Source organism: Saimiri boliviensis, chromosome 15 (assembly GCF_048565385.1).
Source record: "Saimiri boliviensis isolate mSaiBol1 chromosome 15, mSaiBol1.pri, whole genome shotgun sequence".
Lineage (NCBI taxonomy): Eukaryota > Metazoa > Chordata > Mammalia > Primates > Cebidae > Saimiri > Saimiri boliviensis.
In genome coordinates, this window is record NC_133463.1 from 90,737,683 (window position 1) to 90,751,967 (window position 14,285).

The window sequence follows — 14,285 nt, forward strand, 5'->3', positions numbered from 1 at the left end:
CCTGTCACTCACTGGCTCACCCAGAGCGACCGTCACTCCCGCCAGCCCCACTCATGCTAAACGCCTTCCATGGGTGTAGCATTTTTTATCTTTCCCACTGTATTCGTACTGTTTCTGTGTTTAGCTATGTGTGTTTAGCTTTGTAAACACGTGCCATTGTGTCATAGTTACCTACGGCGTTCAGTACAGTAACTTGAAGGCTGGGTTTGTAGCCTAGAGCAATGGGCTTCACCATGCAGCCTGGGCACAGGGTGGGCTCTGCCATAGAAACCGGGATGGCGGCTCCCCACAGACTTAAACATAGGATTACCATAGGATGCAAAGATTGCACTTCTGAGCGTCTACCCCAAAAACTGAAAGCAGGGGCTCAAACACATGCTTGTACCCCCATGTTCACAGCGATATTAATCACAACAGCCAAAAGGTGGAAGTGGCCGAAGCGTTGCCTGCGATTCTGAAGAGGGTGATACGGAACCCTGGATTGCTCTGGGCAGCACTAATGTCCGTACAACGTGAAGTCCTCAGTCCAGGAGTGAGTAAGCAAAACGTGGAACAAACGTGTATACAATTCAGCCTCACAGAGGAGGGAAACCCTGGCACCGCCGCACGGTGGGAACCTGGCAACATCGTGTGAGTGAAATCAGACACACGCTCTTAACCTCCCTGAACTTCATGCTTAAAAATGGGTAAATAGCAACTTTCATGTTCTGTATATTTTACTGCAATAAAAATACATTACAGGCCGGGCGCGGTGGCTCAAGCCTGTAATCCCAGCACTTTGGGAGGCCGAGGCGGGTGGATCACGAGGTTTAGAGATCGAGACCATCCTGGCCAACATGGTGAAACCCCGTCTCTAATAAAAATACAAAAATTAGCTGGGCATGGTGGCGCACGCCTGTAATCCCAGCTACTCGGGAGGCTGAGGCAGGAGAATTGCCTGAACCCAGGAGGCACCGGTTTGCGGTGAGCCGAGATCGCACCATTGCACTCCAGCCTGGGTAACAAGAGTGAAACTCCGTCTAAAAAAAAAAAATTACAAAAGGCACACACACAAAAGTCAACTCCAAGGTTTCTGGCCCCGTCCCAAGTTAGATGAGGGTAACACGCACCGGGGTGATGTGACTTCATGAGAAACTTGGACCCTTAGACCAAGAAGCTTGACCCCAGGTGTGGCCCAAATCACCCCCGGGGTCTGTCTCGGAGGCCCAGAACCCAGCGAGCCTGTGCAGCCTCTCCGTGCGCTCACCTTTCCTGGCTTAGCCTTGGCTTTGGTCTGGCCTTCATCTCTGCTGGGCATTGCTGCTGCCAGCCTTGTCCGAGGCTTCCCCTGGGCACCTCTGCTCTCGGAGCCCCTCTGTTCAGTGTTCTCTCCTCTGCCTGCAGGTCTTTGCTCTTTCGGTCTTGGCTGATGGGGTTGGATTCGATCCTCCTCCTCTAGAGGTGATGTGGCTGTTCTCACCCTGGATTCGATCTTGTCCTTGGCCTTCATCTCGAGTGTGCCCTTCATCTTGGCTCTCTGTCTTAGGACACTATCCCCTTGGCATTCAAGTCCAGGAGTCCTCTGGTTCTGCACGCACACCCATGCCTGTGTGACCGACTGCCATGCCCCTCTGCGCTGCCCTCTGCAGCTGTGCATACAACACACTTCCTCAACAGCAAGACCACGGGGCGAAGGCTGGGGAGGCCGTGGGCTGTGCGGAGGATGAGGGGCCCCTGGACACAGGCTGCTGGCAGGACTCCAGTCCCCACCTGACTGCCCCCCACTCGCCGTGGCTGAGGCGCGAGCCTGTGGGCTGCGATGCAGCTCTCTTGTGTCTGCTGGAACTGGACAGAGACCAGGGCCTGGGCCAGGAGACCTGGGTTCTAATAGCAGCTCTGCCATTTCTCAGTTTATAATTTCTGGGATTGAGAACAGGTGTTGAAAGCGCCATATTTGGGGAAGAGGGCAGTTGAGATAGTTGCCCCGGGGCACTTCCTCTGGCCTGGGAAAAAGAGCCGTCTGGGAGCACAGGGTCTGACTGGGGGCCTGGCTGTGTGCTCCCCGCCCCTTGCTGTGCTGCCTCAGCAGGCGCCTGCCTCTCTGGGCCCCAAGGCTGCCTGGGATGCCTGGGAGCCTGAGGCCTGCGTAGGCTGGTTTGGAACGTCTGAGGCACCACCCTCCAAGGCTTCCAGACTCTGAAAGCTGGGGTGGTTGGTGGAAATTGAAGGAGGAGTCCCTGCTAGGCCGAGGGAATGCATGAGAGAAGGGGATGGTCCCTGGGGAGGAGCCGTAGATGCCAGCACCCTGCCCTTCTCCCTTCACAGGCCAGAGCCTCAGGCTGCACAGGACGTGAGGAGAGGAGGCAGAGGCAGGGGGCAGGTGGGGGGCACAGAGGGTGGATGAGGCATGCGGGGAGAAGCAGACAGAGACAGACGGAGAGATGGGACAGCGCCAGGGAGAGATCTACCATAACAGTTGTGAGCCTGATGTCTCAGAATGGAGTCACTCATGTCAAAAAGCATTAAGCTGGCCAGGCCCAGTGGCTCACACCTGTAATCCCAACACTTTGAGAGGCCAAGATGGGTGGATCACGTGATGTCAGGAGTTCAAGACCAGCCTGGCCAACATAGGGAAACCCCATCTCTACTAAAAATACAAAAATTAAATGGGCTTGGTGGCAGGTGCCTGTAATCCCAGCTACTCAGGAGGCTGAGGCAGGAGAATCGCTGAAGGTGGAGGTTGCAGTGAGCCGAGCTCACCCCACTGCACTCCAGCGTGGGCGACAAGAGTGAGACTCCATCTCAAAAGAAACAAAGCATTAAGCCCATAGCGATGTCCCTTCCCTCCCTCAAAGCGATAAGCAAACTGCAGACCCAGGTGGTGAGAACAGCTGCTGCTGGTGCCACGGAAACCTGAGAGAAACCCACAGAGAGAGAGCGCCGGGGTGGAGGCGCAGTGACTCGGGTCATCCCTGGGGGCCAGTCTGCCCCGGAACCCTTTCAGCCTTGCAAAAGGTCTGCCCAAGAGAAACGGCAGCCCCACTGCCGGCTGACCTGACGTCTCAAGAAACCTGGGACCGGCTACCTGCATCGCGGAGGCACCATCTAACTCGGGAGACAGAGGTGGCGGCCAGGAGCGGAGCAGAAAGGGACCCCGGCGGCTCCCTCAGCCGGTGTGCCCAGCAGCACCTTGGAAGTGTTCTCTGACTCGTGTTTTTGCCTCGGAGGGGCCTCGAGGCCACATCCATAAAGCCAGGCAGGGGTGCTCCTCACTGCAGCGCTGCCAGGACGAGGCGCACCAGCAGCCGCCCAGGACCGGCCGCAGGGCAGGCTGGCCTTCGGCACACACAGTGACAAACACCCAGAAGCAGCCGCCAGCGGGGCAGGGGTGGGGCTGGGGAGTGGGAAGGCCGCGTCTGGACTGGTGAGAGCGGCTTGGCCTCCTGGGATTCGCACAAAGCCCCGCCTTGTTTGCCTGTGTGTTGGGAAGAAGGGAGGTTGGATCTTGGTGGCAGGGCAGGGAGGGAAAACCTGGGCGGGACCCCTGACCACACCACGACGAAGGTGGCCCCAAGCACTGTCACTGCCAGGAAGATAGCCAGGCCCTGCCCTCCTCTGGCACTCCACCCAGCGCCCCTCGGGCACCCCTCTGCCCTGCGCCCCTCGGGCACCCCTCAGCCCTGCGCCCCTCGGGCACCCCTCTGCCCTGCGCCCCTCGGGCACCCCTCTGCCCTGCGCCCCTCGGGCACCCCTCAGCCCTGCGCCCCTCTGGCACCCCTCTGCCCTGCGCTCCTCGGGCACCCCTCTGCCCTGCGCCCCTCGGGCACCCCTCTGCCCTGCGCCCCTCGGGCACCCCTCAGCCCTGCGCCCCTCGGGAACTCTGCCCTGCGCCCCTCTGGCACTCCTCTGCCCTGCGCCCCTCGGGCACCCCTCTGCCCTGCCACTCTGCTTCCTCGCAGGCGCCTAGAGGACAAACACCTTCCTGGTAAGGGCGGGACTGACCCCGGAAACTCAGAGCGGAGACCCACGGGCCCGCCCTGCATTCCCCGGGCGGGGAAAGGGGGGGCTCAGTACAAATGCTTGGGCCCGCTGGGGAACAGGCTCCAGAGTCGGGTGCGCCGGGGCCAATCGGAGGCCACGAGGTGGGAGCTGCCGGCCGGAGGAGCGCGCGGGGAGCTGGGCCGCGCTGCGGGAGCCGCCCGGAGCCATGAAAGCCGGCTGTCTCTTCCTGCTGGCGGCCCTGCTGTGCTCCAGGCGGGGTGAGTGCGCGGGCACGGGGGCTGTCCTGGGGGCCGACTCGGTCTCGTGAGGTCGTGAGGGGCCCGTCCTCCCGGACCCGGGGGCAAGAAGAGGCCACAGCCCCTGAGCAGGGGCCTGGAGGGGCTGCCCGGCGGGTGGCTCTGCCTGCCCGGGCCGGACCCAGCCTGCCTGTGTCTGCACCCCCAGCCCTGAGCCTGCAGTGCTACAACTGCGCTAACGTCAACGAAGCCAGCCAGTGCCAGGCCGCCCAGTGCCCCGGGGTCTGCTTTACCGGCGAGTTGGTCATGACCGCGAAAAGTGGCGGTGGTGAGTGCTGGCAGGCCCGGGGCGCGCGGGGGGATCTGGAAAGAGCTCTGGGGACCGGGGCGGGGACTCTGCCCCAGGGCTCCCCGACCTCCTGGAAGGAGAGGGGCTGTGGCAGAGGCCGGTGTGCGTCACCCCGCCCGTCTCGGTGTCACCAGGCGTACGGGGGGTGGGGGCCGGAGCAGGGACTTGGGGCTGGGCGGGTGCGCTTCTGATAGGGCCGGCAGCGGAGAACCAAGGGCCGAGCCTAGGTGGAGAGAGGGGGCGAGGGGCCGGACGGGAGGGCAGCGGGACCAGGGCTTCCAGGCCAGGCGCCTTCTCTCTGGCCTACAGAGAAGGTTACCTTGGGAGTCAAGAGCTGTGCTCCCTCCTGCGAGGACGCCTCGAAGACCCTACAGGCGTTCCGGCCGGAGAATCTGCCCCAGATCCCCGGGGGTGTGGAGAACGTTCTGAGTTCGGAGGTGAAGAATCTGGCCTGCTGCAGCAAGGACCTTTGCAACGGGGCAGCCAGTGCCAGGCGCAGCCTCGGGGCGCTGGCCGGGGGGCTCCTGCTCAGCTTGGGACCCCTCCTCTTGGCGCTGCTGTGAGGACCCTCCTGCGACTCAGGCACCACGGGCTCCTCCAGAAGCTTGAAAGGATCCTCTCCACGGTCATGAATTCCACCCAGCAGGCACAGTCGTACTGACCTCACACTAGCTCTCTCTTGCATGCACGCACACTCGCACACGGCCATGCGTGCACACACACGGGGTGCCCACGGTGTCCACGGCCTCAGACCCTAGAGTGCTCAGCGAACAGGCTGTGCGGAGTTCATCTCGCTCTGCTGCCCAGCGCGGGCAGGGGAGGGGCCGGCAGTCCAGGCCGCTGTGCTGACCCAGCCGCTCCTGCCACCCACCTGCCCAGTGCCCTGCCACCTGCCAACAAGCGTGCCAATCCTGCAGCACGTCAGTGACCCCCTGATCCAAGACCCAGAGCCCACAAGACCTGGCTGGACTGGGGCCTCTCGGAGAGCCCGGCCTCCAGCCCCTCCAGCCCAGCTCTTGGCAACAGCACCACAGGCCAGGGCAACAGAAAATAAACGCTTTCCAGCAGTGGCTTCCTGCTCTGTGAATGTCTTTCAGGTCGAACAGGGGTGGGAGTGGGGGCAGTGGAGGTGGTGGGTGGGGAGTGCAAGGGTCTTCACCTGCGGCTTCAACCAGCTTTGCCCTCAGCCAGACAATCCCGAATGGCTAATTCCTGGGGAGGGAAAGGAAGGTTAAGTGCATGGCCCCCTGCCAGGACCCAGTCTGGGCGTTGGCCCAACTCCTCCCACCAGGAAGCATCATCTTCCTCTAGGCAGGCTCTCTGCAGTCCCTCCCAGGAGCCCCACCCAGCACCTCCGCAGGCCAGGCATCTATCCAGGTCCCGCAGGTGGTGGCTGCAGTGCCAGGAGCCCCCTCAACAGGCAGGTGCCAGCCCAGGAGGGGTCTCCAGCCTGGTGCCCTCCCTCAGCCTCCTTCACACTTTCTTCCCCTCCAAGCCTCTGCCCTGTGGCCCACACTCTGGGTCTAGAAACTCCCCCAGCCTACAGGAACCCACCCCTCCCTGCAGGACAGGGGTGACCGGAGCATTCCCTCCCGGCCCCTTCCCAGGGAGAAAAGCCCCCTCCTTTCCCTCTTGACGGCCCCTTACCCTTCCAACCCCCTGAATGTGGCCCCAGAAGCCCCAAGGGATCACCAGAGGTGGGGTCTGTAGGTCCTTGGAAACCAGGGAGGGGCCTTCCCTTTGCAGATGGGGAAACTGAGCCCTGTCCTCGGGCTGATGGCATGTGACCACTGACCACTGCGCATCCAGATTAACTTTCCTCAGCCAGAGACACACATCCCGCACCAACGGTGGCAGGTCAGGGGACGGACGAAGCCACCAGAGCAAGGGTAGCTGTCTCCCGCCCCCCAGGCAGTGGCTGGAAGGCAGGCACAGAGCCTGGGGTGTGGGCTGTGAGGGGGCACAGTTCCCAGAGTGGGGGCCTTGGCGGTAGGAGTGGCTGGTCCCAGGCTGAGTTGTGACCCAAACTCCTCTGGGTCCAGCCTGTGCTCCCAGGCCCTGCCCTGCCCTGCCCTGCCCGTGAGGAGTCCGAGGAGCGAGGAGGCTGGGGCTGGGGCCTCAAGGTTGTGGGCACCCAGGCCCAGGAGCCTCCCAAGGACAAGGAGTCCCTGCTGTCATCCCTGCGTCAAGATCGCCTGGGATGCAGGAGAAGTCCCGGCCCTGGTGGTTCTGAGGAAGAGCAGCCGGGTCCCAGGGACCACCCATGCCAGATCCTGCCTTCTCACCCGGGAGTTTCCATGGCCAGCCCTGATACTTTTAAGAAAACCAAAACAGCACTTTGGGAAGCCGAGGTAGGTGGATCACTTAAGGTCAGGAGTTCAAGACCAGCCTGGCCAACATAGTGAAATCCCATCTCTACTAAAAAAAAAAAAATACAAAAATTAGCCAGGCATGGTGGAGCATGCCTGTAATCTCAGCTACTCTGGAGGCCAAGGCAGGAGAATCACTTGAATCCGGGAGGCAGAGGTTGCAGTAAGATGGCACCATGACAGAGCGAGCCTCTGTCTTGGGAAAAAAAAGACAAGAAAACCAAAACAGACAGTTTCCAAAACCCAACCCCCCAGGCCAAGTGCTGGATTTCTCACATTTCTGAAGGTGGTGCCTGCCCAAACCACCTCTGTGGGGAGCAACCTTCAGTGGGCCTCATCCAGCCACGGCACCCCCTGTGCCACGGCGCTCCCCCTGTGCCACGGCGCTCCCCCTGTGCCACGGCACTCCCCGTATGCCACGGCACTCCCGTATGCCACGGCACTCCCCCTGTGCCACGGCACTCCCCCTATGCCACGGCACTCCCCGTATGCCACGGCACTCCCCGTATGCCACGGCACTCCCCCTATGCCACAGCACTCCCCCTATGCCACGGCACTCCCTGTATGCCAGGTCACTCCCCCTATGCCATGGCACTCCCCCTGTGCCACGGCACTATGCCACGGCGCTCCCCTATGCCACAGCACTCCCTGTATGCCAGGTTACTCCCCGTATGCCAGGTCACTCCCCCTATGCCACGGCACTCCCCCATGCCACGGCACTCCCCATATGCCAGGTCACTCCCCCTATGCCACAGCACTCCCCCTATGCCACAGCACTCCCCGTATGCCATGGCACTCTGCCTATGCCAGGTCACTCCCCCTATGCCACGGCACTCCCCCTATGCCACGGCGCTCCCCATATGCCGGGGCACTCCCCTATGCCCAGGCACTCACCCTATGTGCAGACAGACACCAGGGAGCCAGGACCACCAGGACCTCTCAGACCAGGAGCAACTAACTGGCAGTTCCATCTGCAGACATGCGGTTCTGCAATAGTGCATGTGGAGCGTGTGTGTGTGCTGTGTGTGGTCATGTGGGTGCATGTGGAGTGTGTGTGCTGTGTGTGGTCGTGTGAGTGCATGTAGTGTGTGCTGTGTGTGGTCATGTGGGTGCATGTGGAGTGTGTGTGTGCTGTGTGTGGTCGTGTGTGTGCATGTGGAGTGTGTGTGCTGCGTGTGGTCGTGTGTGTGCATGTGGAGTGTGTGTGCTGTGTGTGGTCGTGTGGGTGCATGTGGAGTGTGTGTGCTGTGTGTGGTCGTGTGTGTGCATGTGGAGTGTGTGTGTGCTGTGTGTGGTTGTGTGAGTGCATGTGGAGTGTATGTGCTGTGTGTGGTCGTGTGGGTGCATGTGGAGTGTGTGTGTGTGTGCTGTGTGTGGTCGTGTGGGTGCATGTGGAGTGTGTGTGTTGTGTGTGGTCGTGTGGGTGCATGTGGAGTGTGTGTGCTGTGTGTGGTCGTGTGGGTGCATGTGGAGTGTGTGTGCTGTGTGTGGTCGTGTGGGTGCATGTGGAGTGTGTGTGCTGTGTGTGGTCGTGTGGGTGCATGTGGAGTGTGTGTGCTGTGTGTGGTCATGTAAGTGCATGTGGTGTGTGCTGTTTGTGGTCGTATGGGTGCATGTGGAGAGTGTGTGTGTGTGTGTGTGTGGTCGTGTGGGTGCATGTGGAGTGTGTGTGCTGTGTGTGGTCGTGTGGGTGCATGTGGAGTGTGTGTGTGCTGTGTGTGGTTGTGTGAGTGCATGTGGAGTGTATGTGCTGTGTGTGGTCGTGTGGGTGCATGTGGAGTGTGTGTGTGTGTGTGTGTGTGCTGTGTGTGGTTGTGTGGGTGCATGTGGAGTGTGTGTGTGTGTGTGTGTGTGCTGTGTGTGGTTGTGTGGGTGCATGTGGAGTGTGTGTGCTGTGTGTGGTCGTGTGGGTGCATGTGGAGTGTGTGTGTGTGTGTGTGTGTGTGCTGTGTGTAGTCGTGTGGGTGCATGTGGGGTGTGTGTGTGTGCTGTGTGTGGTCGTGTGAGTGCATGTGGTGTGTGCTGTGTGTGGTCATGTGGGTGCATGTGGAGTGTGTGTGTGTGTGTGTGTGTGTGCTGTGTGTGGTCGTGTGGGTGCATGTGGAGCCTGTGTGTGTGTGTGCTGTGTGTGGTCGTGTGGGTGCATGTGGAGTGTGTGTGTGCTGTGTGTGGTCATGTAAATGCATGTGGAGCGTGTGCTGTGTATGGTCGTGTGGGTGCATGTGGAGTGTGTGTGCTGTGTGTGGTCGTGTGAGTGCATGTGGAGTATTTGTGTGCTGTGTGTGGTTGTGTGAGTGCATGTGGAGTATTTGTGTGCTGTGTGTGGTCGTGTGAGTGCATGTGGAGAGTGTGTGTGCTGTGTGTGGTCATGTGGGTGCATGTGGAGAGTATGTGTGCTGTGTGGTTGTGTAAGTGTATGTGGAGTGTGTATGTGTGCTGTGTGTGGTCGTGTGAGTGCATGTGGAGTGTGTGTGTGTGCTGTGTGTGGTCGTGTGAGTGCATGTGGAGTGTGTGTGTGTGCTGTGTGGTCGTGTGAGTGCATGTGGAGTGTGTGCGTGCTGGGATACAAGATACATGAATGCATGCATGCTGTGTGCACGGCTGTGATGCGTATTCATGCTGTGGGTTTAGTGTGCGCATGCTCTGAGTGGTGTATGTGCATGTACATGGTGTGTGCATGTGGTGTGAGCACATGCATGCAGTGTGTGTGCACATGCTGTGGATGGCGTAGGCCTGGGGAGGAGACATGCAGACAGGCAGAGCAGGCGCAGACCAGTGGAGGGTGTGCTCTGGCAGCCTTCTGACTGCTTTTTCCCCAGAACTGGCCTTTGCACCTCCCCCAGTGGCCGCCCCACTTCCTGGGACCTGGTGCCCTGGCAGCAGAGGAAAGGCAAAGGTCCCACTGGCACCCATCTAGAGGGCCAGGATGGGACGGCGGCTTCAGAGGCACCCAGATTCTGCTGAAGGTGCCAGGCGCCTGATGGCAGCACAGGCGAGGGGGCTGGGGACACAGTGGGTGAGGAGTTTCCACCAGCCCAGCCCGTGATTCATAGATGTGAGTTAAAAGGCCCCCTCCCTCCACACCTTGGTGTTTACAAGGGAAAGCTCTTCCTGTGGGCGTGGGAGAGGCTGCTGGCCACACACAAGAGGAGATAAAAATCTCTGTCAGGAAGGGAGTGCCAATTCCTGGAAAACAGGCAAAGCTCCGAGATCATCTAAGGACCCTGGCCTCTGTCAACCCACCTCAGCCTCCTCTTTCTACCTGGGTTGCAGTCCCAGGACCCCTCCTGCTCCAGGCAGTTCCGCGAAGATGGAAGTGAAGACCTAGAAGAGGGTGGAGCAGGGTAGCCAAGCTGGACAAAGACCCCCTGACACCAGGGACCCTGCGTACAGTGGGAGAGAAGACACCAGGGAACCAGCTTTTCTCAACAAAGGCTCTGAGCTCAACCAAAGGAGAAAAAGCAGTAACACACCAAAGAGGGGTGCAGGGAAGAAGAATGTGCCTTCAGACAGTGGGAATTGAGTGTGCCAGGGTCCCGAGACAAGCTTGGAGTACCAGGACCCCCATAAATCAAGATTAGCACCTTGTGCCTGCCTGGGTTCCCTGTTCTGTTCCTTGGTCTATGTGCCTGTTTTTTTTTTGCCAGTACCATGCTGTTTCAATTACTGTGGCTTTGCAGTGTATTTTGAAGTCAGGTAGTGTGATGCTTCCAGCTTTTCATTTGTTAGTTTTGTTCTGTTTTGCTGAAGGCTGCTTTGGCCATTTGAGGTCTTTTGGGTTCTATATGAATTTTAGGATTTTTTTTCTATTTTCTATTTCCATGAAGAATGTCATTGGTATTTTACGTAAGAATGTCATTGTTCATTTTCTATTTCTATTTCTTCTGTTTTCTATTTCTATGAAGAATGTCACTGGTATTTTGATAGGTATTGCATTGAATCTGTAGATCACTTTATGCAGTATAGAGATTTTAGCAATATCAGCTCTTCCGATCTGTGAACATGGGCTAGCTTTCCATTTACCTGTGTCTTCTTCAGTTTCTTTCATGAGTGTTCCAGTTTTCAGTGTGCAGATCTTTCATCTTTTTGGTTAAATGTATTCCTAAGTATTTTAATTTTTGTAGTATTGTAAATGGAATTTTTGAATTTCTTTTTTAGGTAGTTATCTGTTAGTGTATAGAAATGCTACTGATTTTTGGATGTTGATTTCATTCATTTTGTTTTGTTTTTTAGAGACAGGGTCTCACTCTGTCACCCAGACTGGAGTCATGGCAGCCTTAGACTCCTGGACTAGAGGGATCCTCCTGCCTCAGCCTCCCAAGCAGCTGGGACTACAGGCAGATGCCACCATACCCAGCTATGCGTGTTGATTTTGTAGTCTACAACTTTACTGAATTTGTTTATTAGTTCTAACAGTTTTTTATTTGAGCTTTTACGGTGTTTTATATGTAAGATCATGTTAGATAGATAAGTGATATCGATGGATGGAGAGTAGAGTAAGGTAACAATCACTTGTAAAATAACCACCCACATATGTCCTATTTCAACATTTTGACACAGTTGCTTCTAATGCGTTTAAAAACATGATCTGCTGGGTGTGGTGACTCAGGCTGTAATCCCACACTTTGGGAGGCCAAGGTGGGCGGATCACCTGAGGTCAGGAGTTCAAGACCAGCCTGACCAATATGGCGAAACCCCATCTCTACTAAAAATACAAAAATTAGCTGGGCATGGTGGTGAGTGCCTGTAATCCCAGCTACTCGGAAGGCTGAGGCAGGAGAATCGCTTGAACCTGGAGGCAGAGGTTGCGGTGAGCCGAGATGGTGCCAGTGCACTCCAGCCTGGGCCACAGAGTGAGACCCGGAGGTAGCCCTGTCCTTCACATGGGGCTGTCCTTGCCCTCAGTGTGTCTGTGTCTTTGCTAAACATGTGCTTCACACACAGTGTCTGTCACGTCAGTGTGAAGTTTTACATCATGGCACCCACCACATGCGACTTTGCTGCCGATTTCTCTCTCGCCACCGTTTTGGGCACACGCTGGCAGGGATGGCGGTGCGGCTGGCATACGGCCCTGACATGGGTGTTAACCTGCCTCCAGTGTATTTGCGCCCTTGGAGTCCACGCCCCATGGATCTGGGCTGGACCTGTGTTGTAGCTCTGGGTCTGAGTCTCACAAGGGCTGGGCAGCTTGGCCATATGCCTCCTGGAAGCCCGAGGCAGCCATGTATGAAGCCCAGCTGCCCCTCTGAAGACACCGGGTGGAGAAGCCACGTGCACAGGGAGAGACCCTGAGGCTGTATGGAGGCAACTCGGGGAACCCAGCTGACAGCAGGATCGAGGCCCCAGAAATTCAACTCCAGCGGAGCTGCTCCCGCCGGCCCCACCGCTGTCCAGGCCTCAGAGCTGCAAGGGAGGAATGTCCCACACAGACGTCGCAGCCCTGCAGCCTCGCAGGCAATGGGAGGAGCCTCCACGCGTGCCCCCCACGTTCTCTTCACCCCGCCACCTCCCCGGCACTCGGTGGGATTGGGCTTCTCAGTGTCTCTCATCTGATGAACCTGCTGATGTGCCTGGCATTGCACTTCCCTCGTGTTGACGAGGCTGGACGCCATTTCAAGCTTACTGGCCATGGGACATCTTCTGTGAAGGGTTTGTTCGATTCTACACACCTCGCCTCCTAGGCTGCCCTCGAGTTTTTCACTGGTTTGTAGAAATAGGTGCGTGCACACACACACACACGCACACACACGCACACACACACGTACAGAGGCAGGAGGAGAGAGCGAGGCGTGTCTCAATGTCACATGCCAGGCTTCACATGCAAAGACTTGCCGAGGATTTGTGTGTGTGTGTTCGTGAACGGGACTGGTCTGTAATTGTATTTTTCTTTGTCGAGTTTGGGTACCGGTGGACTTGCCATAAAATCTATCATAACCTGGTAGCAGGATCCAAGAATTCAATCACAGAAAATAGGGAGAGTCCCGTTACTGTGAGGCTAGGGAGAAACAGTGTTTTCAGCTACCGATCCAGCCCCATGTGGCCAGGACCTGGGCATGGCACTGCCCGTGTGTTGGCCGGTGGCACACAGCGACCAAGTGAGGCTGGAAGGCTGCATGGAGCCAGGAAGCAGGCGCAGCCTGAGGTCATCACATGGCATAGTCTGGGGCTGGTGAGTGGGGAGTGAGAGGGCGCTCAGGGTCTGCGCAGGGTGGGCAACAGCTTGCTGTTCCCTTCCCGCTCCTGCATTCCTGTTCAGGATGCTGCAGCCTGAGCTTTGATGGGTGAAGAAAGCCCTCAGTGGCTGTGATGCACAGAAAATAAAGATTTAACTTTTAATACAAGAACTCAAGTGATTGTTTGCCTTTTCTTTCAAATATTCCTGTTATTATACCTTGGAACTTTATTTTATCTTGATCCCAATGTCTTTCTCTCTCTTTTTTTTTTTTTTTTTTTGAGATGGAGTCTCGCTCTGTTGCCCAAGCTGGAGTGCACTGGCACCATCTCGGCTCACAGAAACCTCCACCTCCTCGCCTCAAGCAATTCCCCTGCCTCAGCCTCCCAAGTATCTGGGATTACAGGCACGCACCACCACGTCCCACTAATTTCTTTGTATTTTTACTAGAGATGGGATTTCACCATGTTGGTCAGACTGGTCTTGAACTCCTGACCTCAGGCAATGTGCTCACCTAAGCCTCCCAAAGCCCTGGGATTACGGGTGTGAGCCACTGCGCCCAGCCCCCCCCAGTTCATTCTTCTACATCTCCAGTTATTTCAAACTATGCATCACACAGCGCCTCTCCAAAGTGCTGTTATTCTGAGGTCTCGTGGAGCAAATCCTGCCCTTTGCTGCCCACGAGGGGTTGCCCGCAGTGGGTGTGTTACCTGATGAGTTTTGAAACGGTGAATCTTGAAACTGTCTTCTGGGAGTCCTTATTTCAGGGGATTCCTTCCCCTTCATATCCAGGTCTCATCCTCCTTCCCTGGGGGCCCCAGGGATGTCACTAAGGCCAGACCACACTTTGCTGTCATGTGTTGGCTGGGCACCTCTGCAGTTACACGGGCACTGTCCACTCCAGCCCCGAAGCCAGCTGAAGGTCAGGCCTGCGTGTGTATCTCAGGCCGGGTGTTTTTCTTCCTACACAGAACCCGGGCTGATACAGGCAAAATCCCTCTTCATTCCCTGTCCTGCGGGGCAGAGGTTTCTGTTTCACCCCTGCACAGAGAGCATGGCCCACCCAGAGTCTTGCCTCCCCCAGGGTCTCAGTTTTATGCACCCCCCCCACCCCAGCCCCCCCGCCCCGTGGCCAGAGCTTGTCGGAGACCCGCAGCTAAGCACAGCAGACCCCGGCA

At 57.7% G+C, this 14,285-nt stretch overlaps 1 protein-coding gene across 1 annotated transcript; it reads left to right on the forward strand.

Moving 5' to 3' along the window:
• Positions 1-3,953: 3,953 nt before the first annotated feature.
• LOC104649938 (lymphocyte antigen 6H-like) lies at positions 3,954-5,636 on the forward strand. Its single transcript, XM_010329921.3, has 3 exons — positions 3,954-4,238; positions 4,426-4,545; positions 4,876-5,636. The coding sequence occupies exons 1-3, from the start codon at positions 4,187-4,189 to the stop codon at positions 5,127-5,129; spliced, it is 426 nt and encodes a 141-aa protein (XP_010328223.1). The 5' UTR covers positions 3,954-4,186; the 3' UTR covers positions 5,130-5,636.
• The last annotated feature ends 8,649 nt before the right edge of the window (positions 5,637-14,285 follow it).